The following is a 24,978-nucleotide window of genomic DNA, read 5'->3' as shown; positions in this document are numbered from 1 at the left end:
TTAACTTCATTACACACTTAACTGCCATCAGTTGAGAGCTAGCATTTGCAAAAGGCTTTGGCAGAGCACTCTTTTCAAAATATTAACTCCCCCCCCCTTTTACAAAGCTGCACTAGCGGCCAGTGGCGTACTAAGGGTGAGCAGCGCCTCCCCCCATGCATGTGTCCCTTCTTAATGTCTCCGGCGTAAGCAGCATGCCCATGTCAGAATCAGCTTGCTCTTTGACGTCACACCTGGGTCTTGGAAGTGATGTCAGATAGCAACCTCGCTCCAGGACACTATGAAAGGTACGGAGGAAGGCAAGAGGCGCACGCACACAGCAAGGAGAGGGGCGGGAGGGCGGAAAGGAGGAGGGGTGCCACACCCTTAGGAAGACCATGCCCGGGGCAGACTGCCCCCCCCCCACTCTTACTACGCCACTGCTAACGGCTGCTGCTGTGGTAATCACTCCAATGTCCATAAGGAATTAATGGATGTCAGTGTTTCCTGAGCAGCTTTGTAAAAGAAACCCTTAGTGGGGAAGGGGTAAAACGTGGACCTCACGGACCTTGTGGATCTAAAACCGCACGTCCTTAAAAATCCGAGGTCCGCACCACTTTTGAGGTCCGTGCCACTTTTAGTCTCTGGCTCTGACAGAGCTCTATGACAATTTAACTCTGATTGATCCTAGCATAGGGAGGGAAAAGCATTAGGATCCGTCAGAGTTAAATTGTCGTAGAGCTCTGTCAGAGCCAGAGACTAAAAGTGGCAGGGACCTCAAAAGTGGCGCGGACCTCGGATTTTTAAGGATGTGACGTGCAGTTCAGATCCGTGAGGTCCGCGAGGGAGCCGGGGGCCTGAGCTGAGCTGCAGGGAAAAGCGAAGGCGGACTTGTCAATGCACGGACCTCCAATTTTTAAGGATGTGCAGTTTTAGATCCGCGAGGTCTGTAAGGTCCGTGTTTTACCCCTTAGTGCAGATCATCCTCCCAGTGCCTAATTTGGGGAGCCCTTAATTGAATCTAGCCCCAAGTCCCTTTTGTGTTTCAAAAAAAAAAGGGCAGAGCGGCAACTGAACAATTTGTAAAGTTAAACTATGAAAGGAGCCTATTATAGAGCTGGTTACAATTAAAGGAAAGAAGTTTGTTTCTTGTTGAAGCGAAATTAAATTAGTCATTTGGTAAGATGAAGCAGGCAGACAGCCAAATAAGTTGTGGGTTTTCTCGTCTTTGCTGCCTCCTGCAAAGCAAATCTATAAAATGCTAACTGTGAAGAATTTCTGGGGACAAGTGTAGATAGTATTCTCTGCTATGAAACTTTCCCGAGCTAATGGGAAGATGATGCCCAACTTCCAGAAGGGAAACCCAATAGTTTCCGTGGCACTGACCGGGTAGAACTCGGATGACAGAGCCGCGGTTTGTCTTTCAGAGAAAATAATAATAAAACGCTATTGCCACACGTTAACGAATTCCCCCCCCCCCCCAATCCATAAAGCCTTGGAAAGCGCCCTTGTCCCTCAGCCACGAGCTCGGCTGGACTGAACGCGCCGCCGATAGGGCAGCGCGCCCACTTACACGCTCCCTTCCCCCCATCCTCAAATAGCCTCCAGAGCAACTCCACCTCCAGCCCTGGAAAAGTGCGCGCCCTCGCCCCAGCCCCACTGTGGAACGCTCCGCGCCCTCGGCTCTCCGAGAGACCCTCTTCGCCCGCAGCGCAGCGCAGCATGGGACCCAAATCGTCGGCGTCGGGTTTCTACCTCAGCAGAGCTGCCGCCGCCCTGCTGGCGCTCCTCCTGGCCGCGCTCGTGCTGGCGCTGGGCGCGCTGGCTGCACTCTACGCCCGCGCCCGGCTGGAGGCGGCAGGTCCGAGGAGCGGCGCGGCCGCCTCTAGCGCCGCCGCAGCAGCAGCGGAAGAGGCTCCCGAGCTGTGGTCGGGCAGCGCGCCCACCGTCGGCGCGAGCGCCAAGCCCAGCAGGCGGCCAGGTGTCTGGGACGACCCTCGCTTGCCGGCCAGCCTCTCGCCAGTCAACTACCAGCTGGAGCTGTGGCCCATGCTGGAGCCCGACGAGCGAGGGCTGCACCGCCTGTCCGGCCAGGTGAACATTAGCGTGCTGTGCGCGGAGGAGACGGACACCGTGCTGCTTCACAGCTACCGGCTCAACTACTCCCGCGTCGCCGTGCTGGCGCCCCCTAGCGGCGAAGGCAGAGTGGCCGTGCAGGACCTGTGGCTAGCCGAAAAGCACCAGTACGTGGTGCTGGAGCTGCGCGAGACCCTGCGGGCCGGGCGGCTGTATGTGCTGCAGCTGGACTTCGCCGGCTTGCTGGCCAATGACCTGTCCGGCCTCTTCGTCTCCTACTACGAGGACTTCGGAGTCAATAAGTAAGTGTGTGAGGGTGGGGTTTTTTTTTTTGACTGCCTTCTTCCTCTTTCAAAAGTTTCTGCTGTTGCCTTGTGCAGAGCTTATCATCTTTTCTCGCAACATCGGGGGGTGGGGCAAGTTCTTTTGGTTCAGATGAGAGACAATAAACCCCCCTGTCAGTGAGCCGAATGCGAAGCTCCGAAGCGCTGTCCGTCTAATACCCCAATTTCAAAAACGGGAGCAATCTGATGAATTTTCTGGAGCTTTATTTTGACATGTCTATCGGCATAGGAGCTAACTTTTCAAAATGATTGGGGGTGCTCGACTCACCACAAATTACCAGATCCGAATAAAGGAACTTAAAGCATGGTGGGTTGTGTACACAACCGAGAACAGCAGGTGGTGACACCCAGGGAGGACTTGTGGGTAACAGAAATGCTAGGTGTAGCACTGGAAGTCCCTCTTCCACTCCTGCTCTGCCATCCAGTCCACCTGGTCCGTCTATATCAGACATGTCAAACTCTAGTCTATATCAGAAATGTGAAAATCTGGCCCTCGGTGTAATAAAATTTGGCCTGTCAGACAATTACAAAATTTCACTTAAGCTGGCCTGCTGCATTAGAGAACTCTAAGTACTTTCTCTTCATCTTAATTAATCTCACTTATTGCATTTCTTCTGTTTCTACTGTAAACCGCTTAGAACCTCACGGTACAGCGGTATATAAGAAATAAAATTATTATTATTATTATTATTAGAGGTAGATTCACGCGGCTTCCCAGTTTGGCGGCTTCCCAGTTTCACATTAAAGCAGCCTGCAGGGGATTGCTGTTTGGCTGTAGCGATCCTAACAAGCTGCCATAGCCTCAGCAGCACATTCCCTCTGCTGCGGTCCCGTACGTCAGAGGAGGGGGCGGGACCACGGCAGAGGGAATGTGCTGCGGAGGCCAACGGCAGTCTGTTAGGATCGCTACAGCTGACCAGCGATCCTCTGCAGGCTGCTTTAATGCGAGACCAGGAAGCAAGGGTGGAGGGAGGGAAGGAAGGAACAGAGGGCCAAATCTCGGGCCAAAAGGATCCGTGGCAAGGAAGGGAAATGGAAGGGAAGAAGAAAGAGGGAGACCCTGGCAAGCGAATTATCAGAAGATAACCAGAGCCTTGGCCCACAACATGATTTCAATAATGACCAGACAACAAAAGGTAGAAAAAATAATTTTATTTTCTGTTTTGTGACTACAATATGTCATATTTGAAATGTGTATCCTGCCAGAGTTGGTGTTAGATAGCAGGCGTAAACTAGGACCTAAAAGAGAGAGGAAGAGTCTTTTTTTTTTTTAATTTATTTTGTTTACATCAAAGAGCCGGCATGGAGTTGGAGAGGTTGTAACCCTATACTTCTACTAAGACTAAGGCAGGGTAGATTGGGAAGGCAATGTGAGTCGATCGCGGAGCCCATCCCGAGCTCTGTGATAGACTTGTGTTGCTATCCCAATCTACTGGGCTGATCAGCCTTCCTCTCCCTGACGTCAAAGCCGCTGCTGCCGCCACGCATCCACTTGAGTTTGGTTTTTGTCATTTCGGTGGAGGGGGGGGGTGCCTGTGGCAGCAGCCTGAAAAAGAAATCATCCTGGCCGGGGTCGGTGTCATGCTCTGGAGCTTCTACATCTTCCAGCAGCCTTCCTATCTGGCCCTCTCCCTTCTACCTGCATCCGGCCACACTCCCTGCTCCGTGGCTCTCTTCAGAATTGACGTTGGGGAGCGGAATGCTGGTCACCACAATGCTTCTGCAGGGAGAGGTTGGGGCAGGGGTGGCTTGGGGGCTGTTCCCCGATGGCTTGGGGGAGGGCAGGGAGAAAGAAAGAAAGGGAGGCAGGGAGACAGGAAAAAAAAGTTGGGGGGAGAGAATGAGGTCTGGAGGAGAGGAAACAAACAGGAGGCTGAAAGAAGGGAAGAAAGATTGGATGCACAGTCAGAAGAAGAAAGTGCAACCAGAGACTCTTGAAATCACCAAACAACAAAGGTAGGAAAAATGATTTAATTTTCAATTTAGTGATCAAAATGTGTCCGTTTTGAGAATTTATATCTGCTGTCTATATTTTGCACTATGGCCCCCTTTTACTAAACCGCAATAGCAGTTTTTAGCGCAGGGAGCCTATGAGCATCGAGAGGAGCATGGGGCATTCAGCGCAACTCCCTGCGCTAAAAACTGCTATCGCGGTTTAGTAAAAAGGGAGGGGGTATATTTGTCTATTTTTGTATGGTTGTTACTGAGGTGACATTGCATAGAGTCATCTGCCGTGACCTCTTTGAAAAAACCCCGGAATAGGAATGATAATTAACATTTTCTCTGCCTTTCAGTGTGCTTTGTGGGTTTTTTTTTTTAAATTTCATTGTTGGTAGATCATTTTGACTTGGTCATTTTAAAAGTAGCTCGCAAGCCCATAAAGTGTGGGCACCCCTGGACTAAGGGTTCCTTTTATTAAGGTGCACATTTAACGCGCGCTACATCGGTTAGTGTACCTTTAATAAAAGGACCCCTAAGTATCTTAAAAACTTTGGCCTGCGACTTAGCCTATGTTTTAGATTTCGGCCCCTTATGTGATTGAGTTTGACACCCCTAATCAAGAAGAGAATGATGTGGAGCCATAGAACTTACAAGTTATTCCACACTTTTCATTTCAATGAAATTTAAAAAAGTTTCAAGAAAAGTGTGGAATAACTTGTAAGTTCTCTGACTCCACATCATTCTCTTCTTAGTTGGGCTGAGAACTTTTCAGTGGGCTCCTCTTACACCTCCCAGGCACTGGCAGTCCTCAATAGTGCCTCTCCCTTACAAACCTGTGCAAACCATACACTTTCTTTTTTCTTATTTATTTATTTATTTATTTATTTATTTATTCAATTCTCTATACCATTCTCCCTTAGGCACTGAGCTTTAAACAAGCTCAGCATCTGACATTGCAAGTTGAGGACGGAGCAAGCTCCCATGCCTGAGAGGCAAACAGCAATGTCAGGAGAAAGAAGGTAGAAATCTCCCAGGCTGAGCTTTAAAAAAACTCAGTGTCTGACGTTGCAGGTTGAGAGCGGAGCAAGATCCCACGCCCGAGAGGCAAACAGGAATGTCAGGAGCAGCAGGGGATGCCATCTTTTGTAGTTTCTTGTGTCACAAGGGCTGCCTCCAGTTCCTTATCCTGATCTACTGAATGAGTATCTCTGGTTCCTGCAGATTGAGGGTTATGAGGCGATCCTGCCATCCTCGGTGACGGTGGCCTGTGGTACACTGAAGCAGTGGCAAGAACTTCCACCATGGTCTTTCCACTCGATTTATCTCAAGTCAGTAGTTCATAGTCCTTATCCACTCTTGTCAGTGATACTATGTCTCTCCGGGATCTGTAATCCTTTCACCCTAAGTTGGACACCAGCATGTGCAGGTCCCCCCAATCCTCCTCCACATCCGTTTCCTCTCCAGTCTGTTCTATCCGTCCGGCCATGCGGACGGGTTTCCTTGCTCTCTAACTTTTACTTTTCTTCATTCAAGTTTTCTTTCTCTCTTACCTTCAAAACTACAGGAATCCTCCTGGGACTATCCCCTGTCAACCAGGAAGGCGGGCACAAGACCCTGGTCTTCAGGAATCTCTCTCCTGCAAGCCGGCATTAAGGCTGCACATGGCCCATAGAGTAGACCTGTGATGCAGCCAGGTCTGGAGGAAAGAGCAGGCAGTACTCTCAAGATTTAGAGAGTCCGCCCTGCCTTGAACACCCAGTCTAGGCTGCAGACCTCTGATGCAGCTAGAGCAGGCAGTACTCTCAAGGTTTTGAGAGTACGCCCTGTCTCTCAACAGTGAGCTTTCTTGGGCCCATCCCCCACCCAGCAGGCAGTATTTAAAGTTAGAAAGTCCGCCCTGCTTTGAACAGGGAGCTTTCCTGGTCCGTCAGTGGAACTGGCAGTAAAGAAACTGCCTCTGCCTTGCCCTAGGGGATTGATATTAACTCAAGCTTCCCCCTCCCCCCCCATGGAACTGGGCCCCTCCCGGTCTGGCTGCAACCTGGAAACAGCATCTTCAAAGAGGTAAGCACCTCCTACCAACTCCCCAGAGTTTTTTAATTCACTGCTGCTGATGAATTACTCCCAAAGAATATCTGCGCTTCTGGGGGAGTAGCTCAAACCCAGCCCTCGCGGTGACTACCGGTGCTAAAGGACTGCATCACTACACGGTACTGAAGGGCCCTGGCATAACATAAATCGGCAGGGCCGCACCCGCTTTGAACTGCCCTGATGAGAAGTAACATAGTGATATAGTAAATGACGGCAGATGAAGACCTGAACGGTCCATCCAGTCTGTCTATTAGTTATAACCATTAAAAATTAATGTCTCCTCAAATCGCTACTTACACCAGATTGCTACAGTCCATAGTAGCCACTTTCGCCCTGGTCAAGCCAGGGGAAATGGTCCTCTCTAGGGCCCACCCCATACCGTTGGGGCTAGGCATTGTACCGCCCCTCCATTGTATGGGTCTCCCATTATGGCCCTTCAGAGACAAACACTACCTTTCTTAGCTTCTTGAGCTCTTACTGCTGCAGAGTTAACCTCCACACAACTTGCTAGGTCACATATGTCCCCAAAGCATTAATTTGATTCTGGTCTGAAAGGCTCTTGCTGCTTACTGTTTGATAGCCTGTTTCTGTTGAAATAGATTTCAGAAGACTGCCCTATTTGTAACCTTTATGAACCTTACAAATTGGATGCAACTTCCTCTGGTTCCTAGTGCCTCAAGTCGCAGCCCTTCCTGTCTCAATGGACTCTTACCCTTGCCTTTTCTTCTGAGGGAATCCTGGGCCTTTTGTCTAGGTCTCGATCCACTCCATGCAACTTCATCCTACCACAGCACGACACGGGCTGTGAAGAGCATAACAAAATGTTGTCAACATTATGCCCCTTCAGCCTGGAAGTCACCCATATGTGGCTGACTCATCCTGCCTGTCCAGGAGAAAACATAGTTATTTACCTGTAATAGGAGTTCTCTGTGGACAGCAGGATAAGTCAGCCACACAAACCCACTCACCTCACCTCTCAGATGAACCTGCCTATAGCTAAAGGACTAAATGGAGAGGAAACGGATGTGGAGAGGGGTTGGGGGGGACCTGCACATGCTCAGAGGAGCCTGGAAAAAGGCTCGTCTAAGCTTTAGGAGAACTATCCATCTATGCCGCCTTCGGATGACGTCACCCATATGTAACACAATAACGTTGCAACCAAACATGCTAGTGCCCATGGGATTTCAGACCAACCCCCTGAGTATCATAACTCACTGGGGTTCAATTCCTTATTCTTCCCAACCTGGCAAAAGCATACTTATATTTTATGATTTGTCTTAATTTAGTTTTCTTATTTCATAATTTGAATAGTTTATAAATAAATAACTTAGCTTTTTAGCATTTCAGCAAACTTTCAGCTGAAATGCTGAAAAGCTAAGTTATTTATTTATAAACTATTCAAACTATGAAATAAGAAAACTAAATTAAGATAAACATTAAAGGGCTCGTAATAATTAAAAAAAAAAAAAGTCTAAAAAGTGGCCTAAATGGGTACTTGGACGATCAAAAAGCCTGATCGTCCAAGTACCCATAATCAAAGCTAGTTTTAGATGTATCTAAAACCAGCTTAGGCCTTTCCCCTGCCTCTAAACACACAGAGAGAAAAGAGGTGTTTTTAGAGGAGGGGAAAGGGCGGGAGGTGGGTCGACAGACCTAGGCGTGCAGCAGGTATAACCAAAACTTTATGCAGGTTGCCTAGTCGGCACTTATACGTTTTGACTTAGACCAAGTCAAAAATAGGTATAAGTGTCGAAAAGGGGCTGCTGAGCTGATCACTGCAGCTCATCGGCCCCAGCAACCTGCCTATTGCTACAGGAGAGATGGTTCATCTCTCCTGCCAGCAATGGTGATCGCCCACCCCCCTCCGAACAGCAGCGCTACGGGGTGAGCATCGCAGCAGGGCATCTCCCCTGCAGGCGATCCTCACCCGAAGTGCCGCGGTTCGGAGGGGGGTGGGTGATCACCATTGCTGGCAGGAGAGATGAGCCATCTCTCCTGCAGTGATCAGCCCTCCCCTGGCTATTACGATTGGGCAGGAGGAGGCCCAAGCCCTCCTGCCCGGCAACACCCCGGAGCCCAAGTCCTCTTGCCCGGCGGCACCCCGAACCCCCGACTACATTCGGAGCAAGAGAGAGCCCAAGCCCTCTTGCCCCGGCAGTACGCTGAACCTCCGATTACGTTCAGGGCAAGAGGGAGTCCAAGCCCTCCTGGCCCGGCGACACCCAATAACCCCCACCCCCCTCTAAAATACGGGCAGAAGAGATCCCAGGCCCTCCTGCCCTCGACGCAACCCCCTACGACCGCCCCCCTGAATCCATGATCGCCAACCTGCGACCCCCCCCCCCCCCGCCGACCCCATGATACCCCCTCCCGTACCTTAAAAATAGTTGGTTGGATGGACGGGTGCCAAGCCCGTCCATCCAGCAGGCCAGCCATCTCCGGAATGGCTGGCCTTAGGGCCTGATTGGCCTAGGCAGCTCAAACCCCGCTCACAGGTGGGGCTTGAGGAACCTGGGCCAACCAGAATCGGCCCAGTTGTTTTAGGCCCCTCCTGTGGGCAGGGCCTTAAGCACATGGACCCAACCAGCCGCCGGGGCAAGCGGGCATGGGCTCCATCTTGCCCCGAACATAATCGGTGGTTTGGGGTGCTGCCGGGGCAAGAGAGCTTGAGCTCCCTCTTGCCTTGAACATAGTCGGGGGTTCGGGGTGCCACGGGCCAGGAGGGCTTGGGTTCCCTCCTGTCCAATCGTAATAGCCGGGGAAGGGCTGATCGCTGCAGGAGAGATGGCTCATCTTTCCTGCCAGTGATGGTGATCGCCCATCCCCCTCTGAACCGCGGCACTTCAGGGTGAGGATCGCCGGCAGGGCAGTGTCTCTCCTAACCAGTGACCCCTTTCCATTCCCCTCACTCCTTCCTTGCTTAATTTATTCCTCTCCCAGTATCTCTAATCTTTTTTTTTTTTTTTTAAACATTAACTGCTTTAGGTAGGGTTGCTAGATTTCCTCTAAAAAAAAAAAAAAGAGAGAACATTGGCCCGCCTCCAGCCCTGCCTCCAGTCAAACCTCCTTCCCTGTGCATGTGCGGATGTCGACACAATGACATGCGCATATGACATCATTGCGTCAACATATGCGAATACGCAGAGGGCCTCTAGATGCGGCCCTGTGCTCAGGGACTTCCAAAACCCGGACAATCTGCCGGATTTTGGAAATCCCTCCAGGCACCTGGATAGTCCTCTAAAAAGATAACATGTCTGAGTTTTCCTGGACATCTGATAACTCTATCTTTGGCACTTAGGTCAAATTGTCCTGCCAGTAAAGTTAACTGAAACTGTCTGTTCTTTTGTCAAAGTCTGCTGCACTTGTCTCCCTCATTGGCAGCTACTAGGCTACAGCAACTCCCTCCTCCCCTGTATGCTATTGGACAGGCTGCAGGGGAGGCAGGAACAGTAACATAGACAACCCCGCGAAAGACAAAGGCGCGCGCCGACAACTGAGCGCAAGACGGAGGCGTGCGCCGAAGAAAATTACAGTTTTTAGGGGCTCTGACGGGGGTTTTTGTTGGGGAGCCCCCCAGTTTACTTAATAGAGATCGCGCCGGCGTTGTGGGGGGTTGTAACCCTCCACATTTTACTGTAAACTTAACTTTTTCCCTAAAAACAGGGAAAAAGTGAAGTTTTCAGTAAAATATGGGGGGTTACAACCCCCCAAACCCCCCCACAACGCGGCGCGATCTCTATTAAGTAAAGTGGGGGGGGGTTCCCCCCCACGCCCCCCCCTCGGAGCCCTAAAAACAGTAATTTTCTTCGGCGCGCGCCTTTGTCCCGGCGCGCTTTTGACCTGACACCTACAGAACCACTTTCTCCCTGTGTTTTCCTGTAGCTCTGCAGCATGGAGTTTGCTGCCTTTGATGACTTAAAGGGAAAAATATTGGGGGTGCTCAAGCACCCACCAGAGCTTGTGTCTGTCTATCGGGGTAAGCTGAAACTGAAGCCCTTTATGTTTTGATACATTTAGGTGCTTTGAAGATTATTGGTCTATTGGTAGAACATGCAATTTCTAGGCAATTTCAGGTTCTCCCTCCCACAAATGTCTATATTTGCTAGATCTTAACTGTTATTAAAGGAATAATGAAATTATGGTTGATTCAGTGACTCATTTTCAAATCACTTAGACACACAAAGTACTATAGAAACCTATGGTACTTTTGTGTGCCCATCTGCGCCCTCCTTTCTGCCCCCCTGCTCCTTCCATACCAACCCCCACTCCTCGCCACACTCATGTCATCTCTTCCCACCCCCGTACTTCTTAAAATCTTTGCCAGCTCGAGCAGCTCCTCCGGCCTGCTGCTTGCGCTGGCTTTCCCTCTGACATCACTTCCTGTCCCTGTGACCCAGATTTGATTTCAGAGGGAGCCAGGCTGGCGCAAGCAGAAGGCTAGAGTAGTTGCTCATGCTAGTGAAGATTTTAAAGAGCTAAGGGAGGGAGGGCAAAAGCATGGCATTGGGGGGGTGTAGAGGTGCCAGCACCCCCACCTAGATGGCTCCTGGGGCAGTCCACTCCCCCTTACTACACCATTGATGAGGAGACCCTTTTCCTTCAGCAAAAATGTGCTGCTTTAAGAAATTCTTAGATAGGACTCTGGTGTTTAAAGCAGGAGTAATTAATTCATGTTTGAAAGCTCTTATTACTCCAGCTCTCACTTATTATCAATTTCAGAAAGATCTCATAACTTATCTATTTAAACAATACAATATTTAATTGATTTCAAAATTATTATAAGCAGATTTTTTATTATTTTTATGGAATAATGTTTACAGTCGCTTATCTATTTTAGTATAAATAATCTATATTGTGCAAATTTTACTTTGACTAAGTTAGGGTTGCATTTTGTTAGTCGGTATCTTTTATTGAATTGTGTTATTTTCTTTTATAAGACATTGTTATTTTGTAAACCACCAAGAACTGATGGTTTGGCGGTATATAAAAATAAACTATTATTAAAAAAAATAATAATAAAATAAACTATTATTATTACAGCAGGCTAAAAAGCATTATTGCGGCATGTTTCAATCATCATGCAGTAGTTTTCAGATTGTTGTGTGCTAAAAAATACTTTTTTTTTGTTAGCGCTGGGGGCATCTTTGGGGGGTGAGTAGGTGTGCCCAGTGCTAATTGGTTAGCACAGCTGTATTGCCCTGTGGTATGTGGGTAGGGCAAGCTAGAAAATACGTAAGTGCTAGTAAGGGTTAGAGAATGACAAGTGACAAAACTCATTACCATTTCTGTCACTGCAGATAACCGTGGGAAACCATCTCCATGTCATTCTTTTAAGGATCGAGGGAAGAACTGGAGTATGAATGGGCACAGCCACTCACCCTTAAGCCTTGCATCGAAAAATGCTGGTGTAGAAGGACTGAGGTTGAGATAGACACTAAGGGCTCCTTTTATCAAGCTGCGTTAGCGGGGTTAACGTGCGTGACTTGTAATCACGCGCTAACCCCTGCGATGGCCAAAAAATTACCGCCTGTTCAAGGCAGATGTTAGTGGCTAGCGCGGCCGGTGGTTTAACGTGCGCTATTACGCGCGTTAAACCATTAGTGCGGCTTGATAAAAGGAGCCCTAAAGAATGGCATAGGTGATGAATTTTGTCACTGTGCCATTTCTCTAGTAAGGGTTCCCGCGCTAATAGCCATGTGCTAATTGGGGAAAATAAATGTGGCTAAAAGTGGTCTCAGCACAGCTTAGGAATAAGAAGTAAAAGTCAATGTTGCTTTTGTATGTGAGACCAATTTACCCCCTCCCCAGCAAGGTGTTAAAATAGGGTAAAGGGAATGGGACTTATATATTGCTTTTTCTGTGTGGTTTACAAATCAAAGCAGTTCACATATTTTAGACAGGTACTTATTTTTTACCTGGGGCAATGAAGTGTTAAGTGACTTGCCCAGAGTCACAAGTTGCTGCATTGGGAATCGAACCCACAACCTCTGTGCTGAGGCATATGCTCTAACCACTAGGCCAGTTCTCCAGCAAATTAAAGCAGATTCCTGTGCAAACAGCATATAGTTCCTTATGGATGGGTTAAGCACCCCAACTTGCGAGTTACTTGCAGAAGACATCGGTCATTTTCTTCTCTCCGGGCAGAGCTCCCTTTCCTCAGAATTAACTCACCAAGGAGTTGAGAAGATATCTTTTCCTCTGCTCCGCACTAGATTTTTTATTTTCAGGTTTTAATCTGGTCGTTTTGTGGCTTCCCTTTGCTAAGAGGTTCCCAGTAGTTCTAGGAGAGCTCTGGCTGTAAGAAGGGTCAGATGTTGGGTTCTGTAGCCAGGATGGCCATACTTTTAAAAATAACACCTGCCTGGCAGGCCTGCGTTAACACTTCAGAACTCGGTGTTAGGTCCCCTCTGAGCACAGACTGATTTGACTCTGCTACTAGCCAGGAGGCTAGGCAAAGGTCAGCTGCATATCCCCCAAAGAATTGTGTGGGGTTTAGGGTTTCAGGTATTTGAAACTTGAATAAATGGCAGCCCAAAGAGACAAGCTGCTGGAGCCACCTTTGTTGTCTGAGGCAGAAATTACTTCTCCGTTTTCAGTTGCAGTAAGAAGATGATGCAGGCTTAGAGGGGCATAATCAAAAGAAACTTCTAAGTCTGTTTTGGGCATAAGTCGCCCAAAGTCGGACATGGGAAAATGTCCATTTTTGAAAAATACGTCCAACATAACTTCTTTTTTCGAAAATCGTCCAACTGTACGTCCAGACGTCTGACCACCCAGACTGCTAAGTCATCCATCTTTATACCCCATTTTTGTCCAAAAATTCATCCAAATCCCAAATGCCCAGAAAAATACCTTTTGGGTGTGGGAGGGACCAGAAAAACGATGGACTGGACACCCAGACATGGCACCAGAGTAGTGGCGTACCTTACAGGACACTGCTGTGAACTTCACAAAAAGGGTTCAACATAAACATCTCACCACAGCTCCCTTATAGGTCATGGTGAGCTCCACGAAACACCTCCAGAATCTACTAGACCCACCTATCTACCACCCCAATAGCCCTTATGGCTGCAGGAGCCACTTATATGGCAGTACAAAAGGATATGGGTTTATTTTTGAGGTTTTTTTTTTTTTTTTTTTTGAGGAGTGCACATTTTTCACCATGAATGCAGTGATTAGAGTGGCTTATGGGCCTGGGTCCTTCTCTCCATGGTTCACTAACCCACCCCCAAGACCACTTAAGCCACCTCTGTGCAGCTCTACTAGGCTTTCCTACGCCTGGCTGCCAGGTGCTTATGATCTGCAGGCAGATATGCAAAGTTGTTATTACAATTTTTATGTGGGTGGGATCAGTGATCACTAGGACAGTGTGTGGGGGTCTGTACTTTGTGTCTGCAGTGCTTATCTGGTCACTTTGGATACCTTCTGAGCACTTAGACCTGGTTTTAGATGGCCCAAGTCACAACGTCCAAGTTTCGTCTTGGCAGTGTTGTAAAACTTTTGGTTATACATGCAGTATGTCTAAGTCTAGGACGGCCTACATCCTGCCCAAGTCCCGCCCTCAACACCCCTCCTGAAATGCCCCTTTTAGCTTTGGTCGTTCAGCAGCACTGTGAAGGCCTGGGTTGTTTATAAATATGTGTAAAACCCGGTTCAATTATCGGCACTTGGACGACTTGCCTCACTGATCATCTAAGTGCCTATTTAGGCAGGTTTTTAGATGTTTTTCTGTTTTGATTATGAGCCCCATAGCATATGGCAAGTCTGTCAGTACAGCTCATTACTATTTAAGGAAAAATTTGGGTGGGTCTCATCTAGGCAAAAGTAAGGGTTTCTAAGGTTGTCCCGAGGGTCCCCTACCTCAAAAATGCTATTTTGAGTAATTTTGAACTTTTGGGGGTCTTTTTACAAAGGCACAGTAGCAGTTTAATGCGCGGAATACCGTATGTTAAACCACCTGCCGCGCTAGTACCTAACGCTTCCATTGACGAGGCGTTAGGATTTTAGGCTGCCGCGGGAGTTAGCGCATGATGAAATGTCTGATGCGCTAACCCCTGTAGCGCGCCTTGGTAAAAGGAGCCCTTAGTTTTGCTCCCACAGGTTGTTTTTTGGCACTGAAAGGCTGCCATGGTGGCCATCTTGGATTTCCCAATTTTATTTAAAAACCTCCTTCTTCCTGACTGTTCTGCTGTTGTATCACGATATACTTGTATTGTTCTATATGACCGATAAAAGCCTTCTTCTGCTTCAAATTGCCTCATTTTTGGTGGAAGTCTATTATGAACCCTTCAGGTGGTTTAGAGCCCATATCATATCAGTTTTGCACTGTCAGCTGAGAAGTGCCCTTGATCCGTGTGTGTGTGGGAGCAACGGGCTTAGCCTCTCTGGTCACTCCTCGGGTCAGGAAGGGCAGAAAGCTTGAGATTCAGGCCACAAAGCCAAGTTAGAGCCTCTAAACTGCAATTTGTGTCACCAGCAAAGCGCCTTTGCGCAGATGCCTCTACCCTGAGAGGAGACGCGGTAGACTGACAGAATTCCTCTGAGGTTCCAGGTCAGGTCTTTCACCCTGATTTTGTGTCTTTAATGTATGCAGCTTATCAAAAGTACAAAAGGTTGTCAGTCTGTGAGCCAGTCGAGCAGTACTTGGAGGAGTTTTCCTCCAAAGAATGAGGTCTTGTGGCAGCTGCTAGAGTTGCAGGATCCGGAGGTCCAGTCAGAAATGGACTGGGGATGATTTGGGGTAGGATTAAATACCACTACTTTCCCATCATGTGTCCTCCTTGGAGGATTCAGGGTCTCAGTTTGGGGCAGGCGGCCAGGGGTCGGTGATAGACCTAGACCAGGGAGAGGATCCGACACTGCAGGCTATTTAAACCTGTGGATCTAACTGAAGTTATTATAGTTTCTCTGTGGGAGTTGGATCTGGAGTTCCTGCAAGTTTCTTCTGCCCAGCTCTCACTGCTAAGCAGCATTAAGTCACAGTCTGCATGCTTTCCTTCATACCCGGAGATTACCGGATGATGATAGAACATTGGGATTTACCAGAAGGTCCTCTGTTGGGGTCCAGAGAGATGACAAAATTGTATCCCATGCCTTCTGATTTCCAACAATTGCTTACCACTCCTAAAGTGTATTCTTTGTTGGCGCAAGTTACTAAGAGAATTTCTCTGCCTAGTGAAGGGGGAGTGGTCCTGAAGGATTCTCAGGATCAGAGAGTGGGCTTAGTCCTCAAAAGGCAGTTTGAGGCATTGGCCTTAGGACTTAAAGCTACGGCTGTGGTTTCCTTTGTGTTGTGAGCCTGCCATAAGATGTTTTGCCAGAATCTGGCTGCAGGGGGTGCGGAGAGCCCTCCTGTATTACTGGTTGGGATGGACTATGTGGCGGACACTATTTATGACATGCTGAGGGTCATAAGTAATGTTTCAGCTTATACAATTTCTGCCTGCAGAATGCTCTGGATTAGGCAGTGAGCAGGAGATCGGCATCTAAGGCCACTTTGAGCAAGATTCCTTTCAATGGTCAGATGCTGTTCAGTCAAGGACTTGGATGATTTGATGACCAGCGTGATAGATTGTCATCCGAAATCCTTGCCAGACAGCAAATCACGAGGTTCTTGGAATTCTAGTCATTCTTTTTGTGGCAGGAGAAATCCACATTATGGGTTCCTCATCCCAAAGGTCCTTTCAGAGCTGTAGACAGAGGTTTGGAGGCTCCAGAAGAGCCTCCACATCTAGCTCTCGCTCAGCAACTAATGCTAAGAAGTCCCAATGATGCCAGATTGGACTGTGTCTGTAAGATCCCTAATATAAGAGAGAGACTATCGGATTTTTGGGAGACTTGGGTGTAAATTTTTTTCAGACCAATGAGTGCGGGACATCATTCGAGAGGGGTACAAACTCGAATTCTGTTGACCCCTCTGGCTGGAGGACTGAAGAAAGTGGCCAAGGTCAGCACAACTGTTCAAAAGCTGTTACAAATTTGAGCAATAGAGCCGGTGCTAGATGCAGACTCGGGCTCAAGCAGATACTCTATATATTTCATTGTGCCCAAGAGAGACTCTGAAGATTGGAGACCAATTCTGGATCTCAAGGCAGTCAATGCAGCATTAAAGGTTCCCTGATTCAGGATGGAAACAATGAGATCAGTCATTGCCTTGGTAGTTCCAGGTAAATTTTTAGCCTTGCTGGACCTGATAGATGCTTAATTACATCCCAATTTTTCCAGATCACAGGAGATTTCTCGGGTTCCATGTGCTGGAGAGCCATTTTCAGTTCTTGGTGCTACCATTTGGTTTGTCAACAGCGCCTCGCACCTTCACCTACTACTACTATTTATAATTTCTTTAGCACTACCAGACATACATAGCACTGTACATTAAACACAGAAGAGATGGTCCCTGCTTGAAAGAGCTTACAATCTAATTATGAAAGACACACTAGACAAATATGGTAAATCAATATGTGCTGCTCTTGTAGGGAGGGTAGGGGGCTACAAAGGGAATGACAAACAAATTCGATGCTTTACAAATTGGTAGGGTTAAGACTTGAACATAGTTTCAAAAAAGTGGGCCTTTAGCTGGACTTGAATACTGCCAGAGACGGAGCCTGATGTACCGAGCCAGGCAGGTTGTTCCAGGCATACAGCGCAGCAAAGCAGAAGGGACGGAGTTGGTTGTTGGCTGTAGAGGAGAAGGGTACAGACAAGAGAAAATTACCCAACAAACGGAGTTCCCGGGGCAGAGTATAGAGAGAGATAAGAGTGGGAGAGGTAGGTCAATAAGAGGAATTTATACTATATGTGGAAGTGGACAAGGAGCCAATGAATCAATTTGAGAAGAGGAGTAACATGAGCATAACGACCCTGGCGAAATACAATGTGTGCAGCATAATTCTGAACAAATTGAAGGGGAGAGTTGATTTAGCAGAAGACCTGCGAGAAGCACATTGCAGTAATCTAGTTGAGAGGTTACAAGAGCATGGATGAGGGTTTTGGCAGTGTGTTCAAAAAGTTAAGTCCAGATTTTAGTGATGTATAGAAAGAAGTGACAAGTTTTGGCGGTCTGTTAGATATACAAAGAGAAGGAGAGAGATGAATTTAATATGACCCTTGAGGTTGCGAGCCAACAAGACAGGAAGGATGAGGATGTTATTCACAGAAATAGAGAACGGGGGAAGAGGAGAGATGGCCATGTTTAAATTTTATATGGCGGTGAGACATCAGGTAGCGATGTCAGACAAGCAGGTTGAGACCCGGGACTGAATATCTGTCGAGATTTCAGGTGTAGAGAGATAGATCAGTGAGTCAGCCGTGGGAGATGATTAGAGCACCAGGGGAAGAAGTGTAGGTGGAAAAAAGAAGTTTTCCCAGAGCAGAGCTCTGAGGTACACCAACAGCGGGAGGATAGTAGAAGAGATCCACCATAGTATACGCTATGTAAAACATGTAAAACATGGTCTAAGTCACAAAAACCCACCTAAAGTCACCAGATAAGCACTGAAAACACATAAAATAGACCCCACACACTACCCAAGTTATCCCCGAACCCCCCCCCCACCCCTATAAAAATATTAATCACATCTTTAAAATTCAGCCTCCAGACCATCATCACCTGGCAGCTTGGCATGGGAAAGCATAGTCGTCCTGCACAGAGGCAGCTTAAGCCGTCTTGGGATGGGTTAGGGACCCATGGAGAGGAGGACCCATGCCCATAAGCCCCTGTAATCACTGCATTGATACTTTAAACATGTGCACTCCCCTATACACCCCCAAAACCCTTTTTTACTGGCATATAAGTGGTTCCTGCAGCCATAAGGGCTATTGGGGTGGTAGATAAGTGGGTCTAGGGGATTCTGGAGGTGGTTTGGGGGCTCACCATGACCTATAAGGGAACTGTAGTGAGGAGAAGACATGGCACCCTTTTTGTGAAGTTCACAGCAGTGCCCTGTAAGGTACCCCACTATTTAGGTGGCATGTCTGGGTGTTCAGTCCTTCACTTTGCAGACCCCTCCCACATCCAACAGGGCTTGTTCTAGGCGTTTTTGACTTGGACGAAAAGTTGGATGGAAATGTGGTATAAAGATGGATGATTTAGCGGCTTGGACGATCAGATCGGCAGGACGTATAATTAGACGATTTTCAAAATAAAAAAAATTTTGGACATATTTTTTGAAAATGTGTCCTAGGCTGTTTTTTTACTTTGAATGACTTACGACTTAGACGCAAATGGACTTAGACGTCCCTTTCGTTTATGCCCCTCTTACTTTTTAATGAAATCCGCTCAGTTAATTTCCTTTGAAGTTTATTTTCACTTTTCTGTATTCTTACAAGCATGAACCTTTCTCTTTCACTGAACTTTAATCACAACTTTCTTGTCCTTTCATGTATCTGCTGTTTCATTCATTTGCATTTTTCTTCTCTGTATGTTCTAAATGTCCTCGTTTTATATCTTTTTAAACCTCTGATATTGAAAGATCTCCTAACTACCTTGTACTTATCACGGTCTTTTGCAACTGTTCAATGCATCTAACCTTTTCAGATATTTTGCAGATTGGCGGAGGGGGTTCTATGCAGAGATATTCTCACTCTTAAACTGCATTAAACTAAATTGCTGTGGTTTAGCATCCTCCTTCAATTTACATTGAGATATTCTGTAATATTAGTTTGCCTGACTGAACGTAAGTATGGTTACCTAGCTCTTGCTTTTTGTAGTGTTTCAGAACTGATGGCTCATTGATGGGTACATGTTTGCCATGCATGAATTTTGATAATCCTCTACTTAAATTTCTAAGACTAACATTCTAAAAGCTAAGCAGCTGTTAACAGAAAAGGAAGCATATTGTGATTAATCTTTAAATTATAACTCCAGGTAATAAAAAATATATACTCGTATATAAATTGCAGAGATGTAGGATGCAATTGTTAGCAAAAGTAGATAACTGAGGGATGTCTTGCTTTTTAGATGGAGGCAATTTTGTAGTTAAACTGTTTTTCTTGGAGAGAGTTTAGATTTAAATTCTGTAGTGCTGGTACATATTTAAGTGGTCTTATGTGATACCTATCGCACAAGTGCATTACCATATGTATTCTACTAGAATTCAAGAAATTTTGACCAAAATATGCCTTAAAAAAGGATTGTTTTATCTGAGGCTGAGAAAATTAAGCATACCCAACCCCCGTCAACAGCATGATCCTGTATCTCTCTCTTTCCCACCCATGGGTTCATTATTTCAGTTCCCATCCCTTCACTGTGTACCTTAAAGTGCATGAGGTCTATTCAAAAAGTTCCAGGACTGCTTTTATAAAAATTGATTAAACAATCTTACAACTTATTCCATTGGGTCCCCTTCAAAGTACTTCCCTTCTCTTCCCTACGTATGCACTTTTCCCAACATCGTTTCCGCTTGTGGAAACAGTCATTAAACGCATCTTCAGGAATCGCCAAAGTTGCTGTGTCAAATTTTGCTTTATGTCTTCAATGGTGTCGAATTGCTTTCCTTTCAGCGTGGATTTAAGTTTAGGAAACAAGAAGTCAGCAGGGACCAAGTCAAGAGAGTAAAGTGGCTGGGGAAGAATTGTCATCTCAATTTTTGCACAAAATTCACAGTTTATCTTCTTGTTGTCAGTTATCGACCATGGAATAAATGTTGCCGCAATGCGAGACAGCCCCAAGTTCTCTGTTAGAATGTTGTGGCATGAACCAATGGAGATGTTGCATTCCTTTGCTAATTCTCTTAACAGTTAATTGCCAATTAGTGCGCACAAGAATCTTCATCAGTTTATGTTGATTGTCTTCCAGTTCGTGGATTGTTTTCCACTGATTCACAACCACTTTTGAAGCATGAATACCATTTAAAACACCTTCCTGGACTCATGATATATTCCCTATAAGCCACTTTCAACATTTCATAAGTTTCTGTAGTGGTCTTACCCAATTTAAACAAAAACAAAAACTTGTGGATACAGATGTTCTGGAGATAATTTATTATACACCGACATATAAAAACATGAAAATTCAATTTAAAAAGTACAATGATAAAAAATACTGTGAGAAAAATCCAACTGGACCCTACACGGTCCGTGTTTCGGCGAACACGCCTTCCTCAGGGGTCCTAAAAGGAAGAGGTAATTATGAATAATGATAAAGAGAAAGATAAGAAGTGACTGTGATGCCAATCTGTAGCATGCATATTAGTGTCTACACTCGACTGCAGGATAAAACAAGTGAGTCAAGTGTGATCATGCTATATAGGGAAGCTTGAAACATCGACAAGAGACATAAGAGGAAAAAATGTGCCAAAAAAGGCCGAAAAGAAAAAGTGCCATGGTGTGTATTAGAGCAGTGTTCTTCAACCACCGGCCCATGGACCGGTGCCGGTCCACTGAAATTTCCTGCCGGCATGTGTATCAGGCCCAAAACTGTGTTCTTCAACTGCCAGTCTGTGATGCGATCGATGCATTGTTAATAAGATTATATTGTGTGTATATATGAAAAATGAATGGAAAAAATAGTGTTACAATTAGGACTATGGGGGCAGGGTCGGGGTGGAGATTGGGTAGAGATGGGCAGGGTCTGACCCACGACTTAGCCCAGTGTTCTTCAACCGCTGGTCTGCAGACCAATGCCGGTCCACAAAATAATTCTTTTATTTCTGCCGGTCCATAGGTGTAAAAAGGTTGAATACTGTATTAGAGTATAAGATTAAGCACAGAAATCTATAAAGTGCCTAAGAGAACCATAAGAATGAAAAGTTAATAGAATAAAGAAACCATAGTGCATGTCTGATTTTGAAAACATGAAGAGATATGTAATAATGAGAAGACATTATACATACCAATGGTTTGCAAACTCACATATAAAGAATTGGACTTACCCAATTTAAAACAGGACTTCCATGCTGTAGCACTGCTCATTGAGGTCGCACATGATGAAACATAGCCGATCATGAAAACACACTTTCACAAAAACTGCTGTAACTTGGAGACAAAAACATATATTAACAAAAGGAAAAAAGGAGGTTACTCGTGAGATTTCAAACTATTCAACACCTCAAAGCATATATCAAAAGAACTTACTGTTGGTGTGCAAGTCAAACTGTCATGGAACTTTTTGAACAGACATTGTATCTTTTATAGAGTGCAATGATCCTTAAAACTTTATCATAGTTCTTAACTGTGCATTGCATTTAACTTTTTCAAATATATTGCAGGTGAGGGAGGAAGTGCTATGCAGAGAGATTCTCAGTATGGTTATCTAGCCTCCTGTTTTTTTTTTGTTTAGACTAAAGCAGGGGTATCCAACCTGCAGCCCAAGGGCCACATGCGGCCCTGTGAAGTATTTTGTGTGGTCCCAGTCGAGGGCGATGCAGTGTTTTCCTCTGCTACCCCCGGATGTTTACCATCTTGCCGGCTCTCTCCTCTGTCTTGCTGCAGTGTTTGTGCGGCCCCAGAAATTTTTTTCCGGCCAATGCGGCCCAGGGAAGCCAAAAGGTTGGACACCCCTGGACTAAAGTATTTTAGAGCTGAGGGCTATATTGAGAAGGTGTTTATTTGCCTTTTAGAAAAATTTGATCCAAGCAGTAATTACCATAAAACTACTGCTAGGTGTTACCAGTACTATTTCAGAAATGACAGGGGATTTCTCATGCTCCAGAACTCCAAGACCATCAGGGATTCAAAGAGGTAGGCCCTGGGAAGAAGGGTCTACGGGAGAGTGAGTTTCCTTGGGGAAGGGATGATATCTTTTATAGCAGTGTTTCTCAACTGGTTTGCATGGCCGATGTGCCCCTGAGACATTCCTAAGGCCTTCCTACTAGCTCTGCAGCGGGAGCAGCGCTTGGCCATCTCCGCTGGAGCAGACATACCAGTAGCGTCAAACTAGTCCAACTGCTGTTAACCACAGAATCCCCTGCGTTGGAGTCCCCAATACATTACATTCTGACTTATATTCTGCCAAAGCCCTTATGAGTTCATGACAGATAACAATATATTCTATTGCTGGGAACAAACCCAGTTAAACATAATGGTCCATCTAGACCAGTAGCCTGTCTTCACGATGGCCAATTTAGATCACTAGTACCTGGTAAAAACCCAAATAGTAGAAACATTCTATGCTACCAATACAGGGCAAGCAGTGGCTTCCTCCATGTCTGTCTCAATAACAGGCTATGGACTTTTCCTCCAGAAATTGTCCAAACCTTTCTTAAAACTAGCTACGTTAACCGTTCTTATCACAACCTCTGTCAACGTATTCCAGAGCTTAACTATTCTCTGAATGAGAAAATATTTCCTCATATTAGTTTTAAAAGTATTTCCCTGTAACTTTGAGTGTCCCCTAGACTTTGTAATTTTTGACAAAGTAAAAAAAATGTATCCACTTGTACCTGTTCTACATCACTGAAGATTTTGTAGATATCAGTCATTTCCTCTCAGCCGTCTCTTTTCCAAACTGAAGAGCCCTAACCTTTTTAATTTTTCCCTCTGCACCCAGTCCAACAGTACTTGTCCCTCCACCATCCAGGTCCAGCATCACCTCTCCTTCTCCCTCCTCCGCTCCCAGTCCAGTAGTACCTCTCCCTTTCGCTTCCCCCACCACCTAGGTCAAGCAGCATCTCTCTTCCCTTCCCCTCCCACCCAGGTCTAGCGGCACCTCTTCCCCCTCCCCATCAGCACCTATCCTCACTCCCATCCCCACTCCCATGTCCAGCAGCAGCTTATTCTTGTTTTACTTCCCTATGCTGCCGATAGTGTTAGATTAGCAATTTCTTCAGGCAGCCTCGGGTATTTGCTAGGCCAGGCCCACCTCCTGAGGAAGTTGGAGGTGGGCCCGGCCTAGCAAAGGCCCTGTGGCTGCCTAAATGAATCTCTAATCTAACTAGCAACTGTGCAGGAGAAACAGAGTGAGCTGCTAGTCCGGGGGTTGTAGGGGAGGGAAAACGGGGGTGGCGGTGATAGCACAAGGAGGGTGGAATGGCCTAACATTACTGCGGTAATACCAGGTGATTACCACGGTAACTGAGTGGTTACCGTGTTGCTCTCTGTACTGAATATTGACCCCAAAGTTACTATATTTCCTATGCCCAAATGTTATTGTTCCCGACATCGTGAAGACACACCTCTCCATATTCAAAAAAGAGAATGAAGTTTATAAATAAACTAAACTAAAGCTTAACTTTATATACCGAGTCATCATTCTAAGAAAGCTCGACTCGGTTTACAGCAGTTAAATAAAAACAGAAAAATACAGAAAAGAAGCTGATAATGCATTCTGTTAGTTACAAGGGTTTGGTCTAAAACCTCAGATATGCAGGGTGACTCAGATATGCAGGGTGACTGAGACATGGCCTAACTAGGGATTCAGCTTTCTTCCCCAAAGGTACAAAATATTTTTCTGATGGCAATTTGTTGGTTATGGATTTGATCTTTTTATATAAACAATTCATAATTGCCCAGTAGCCTGTCCTCATTTTGTTTATAGTGTTATAATGCATAACGTACGACCTAGATCAGTGTTCTTCAACCACCAGTCCTTGGACCAGTGCCGGTCCGCAGAAATTTCCTGCCGGTCCACAGGACCAGCACATGCATCAGGCCCAAAACAGTGTTCTTCAACCGCCGGTCCACGGTACGATCGATGTGGCGTTATCTTTGAGCCTGCTCCCTCTTCCTAACTGATTCAGTGCACAAAGCCACAGGCAGTAGCTCCTACAGGCATCCTGCGTCAGAGGGAAGGTTTCCAGATGAGGCACGGGATGTGCAAGGTGCAATTAGTACTATTATGGGGGCGGGGTCTGGGGTGGAGATTGGGTAGAGATGGGGGGGGGGGTCTGGCCCACGACTTAGCCCCGTGTTCGTCAACCGCCGGTCCACGGACCGATGCCGGTCCACAGAATAATTTTTTTATTTCTGCCGGTCCACAGGTGTTAAAAAGGTTAAAAAACACTGACCTAGATAACAAACTTTACACAGGGCCTTGTAAGTCTTTATACCCTTGTGGATTTTTCATATTCTGCTGTTAAAAAAAAATGTCTGGTCAGTATTCAAAATTATTTTACTGGCCAGAAACAGCCACTGACTCTTAAATGCTTGTTTGGGGCTATCGGCTAATTTTCAGCAGCACTTACCGTAACTGGAAAATTAGCAGCACCTAAGTAAAAATTGTGTATTTTGGGAGAGTTGTGGCTGTGGAGTTAGTACTTGGCTGGTTATGTGCCATTATTTGCCATTTAACCAGCCAGGATAACTTCATAAATGGGACTGCATAAAATACAGTCTGATCTTTATGTGGCAGCCCACAGCTGGTTTAAGTTTGAATATTGACTTAACCAGCTGTGTGTTAGCTGGCACTGCATAAACTTGATATTTGATGCTGAAGTCTGGACATAGCCCAGTATTGAATATCTGGGAACAACACTGGCAGTGGTCAGCAAAAGGCTCACCACAGCCGGCTGAATATTTACCTTTAAAATTTAATTAAACTTAAGGAGTTTTTTCATTGATCTGTACAACATACTTTGTTTATTTAATGTGGAAAATTAAAGAGATTAAAAGA

At 46.2% G+C, this 24,978-nt stretch overlaps 1 protein-coding gene across 3 annotated transcripts in view; it reads left to right on the top strand.

Moving 5' to 3' along the window:
- Positions 1 to 1,581: 1,581 nt before the first annotated feature.
- Positions 1,582 to 24,978, top strand: part of LVRN (laeverin) — a 126,598-nt gene continuing 103,201 nt past the window's right edge. The window contains exon 1 of one of the 3 annotated variants that reach the window (XM_033929063.1): positions 1,582 to 2,357. In XM_033929063.1, coding sequence (XP_033784954.1) covers positions 1,702 to 2,357 — 656 coding nt within the window. In that variant the 5' untranslated portion in view covers positions 1,582 to 1,701. The remainder of the gene's footprint in view (positions 2,358 to 24,978) is intronic. The other 2 variants (XM_033929064.1, XM_033929062.1) reach the window with 2 other exon arrangements.

The sequence above is a fragment of the Geotrypetes seraphini genome, chromosome 1 (assembly GCF_902459505.1).
Source record: "Geotrypetes seraphini chromosome 1, aGeoSer1.1, whole genome shotgun sequence".
Classification (NCBI taxonomy): domain Eukaryota; kingdom Metazoa; phylum Chordata; class Amphibia; order Gymnophiona; family Dermophiidae; genus Geotrypetes; species Geotrypetes seraphini.
Note: the sequence above shows the minus strand (reverse complement) of the source record. Positions and strands in the feature narration are given on the sequence as shown.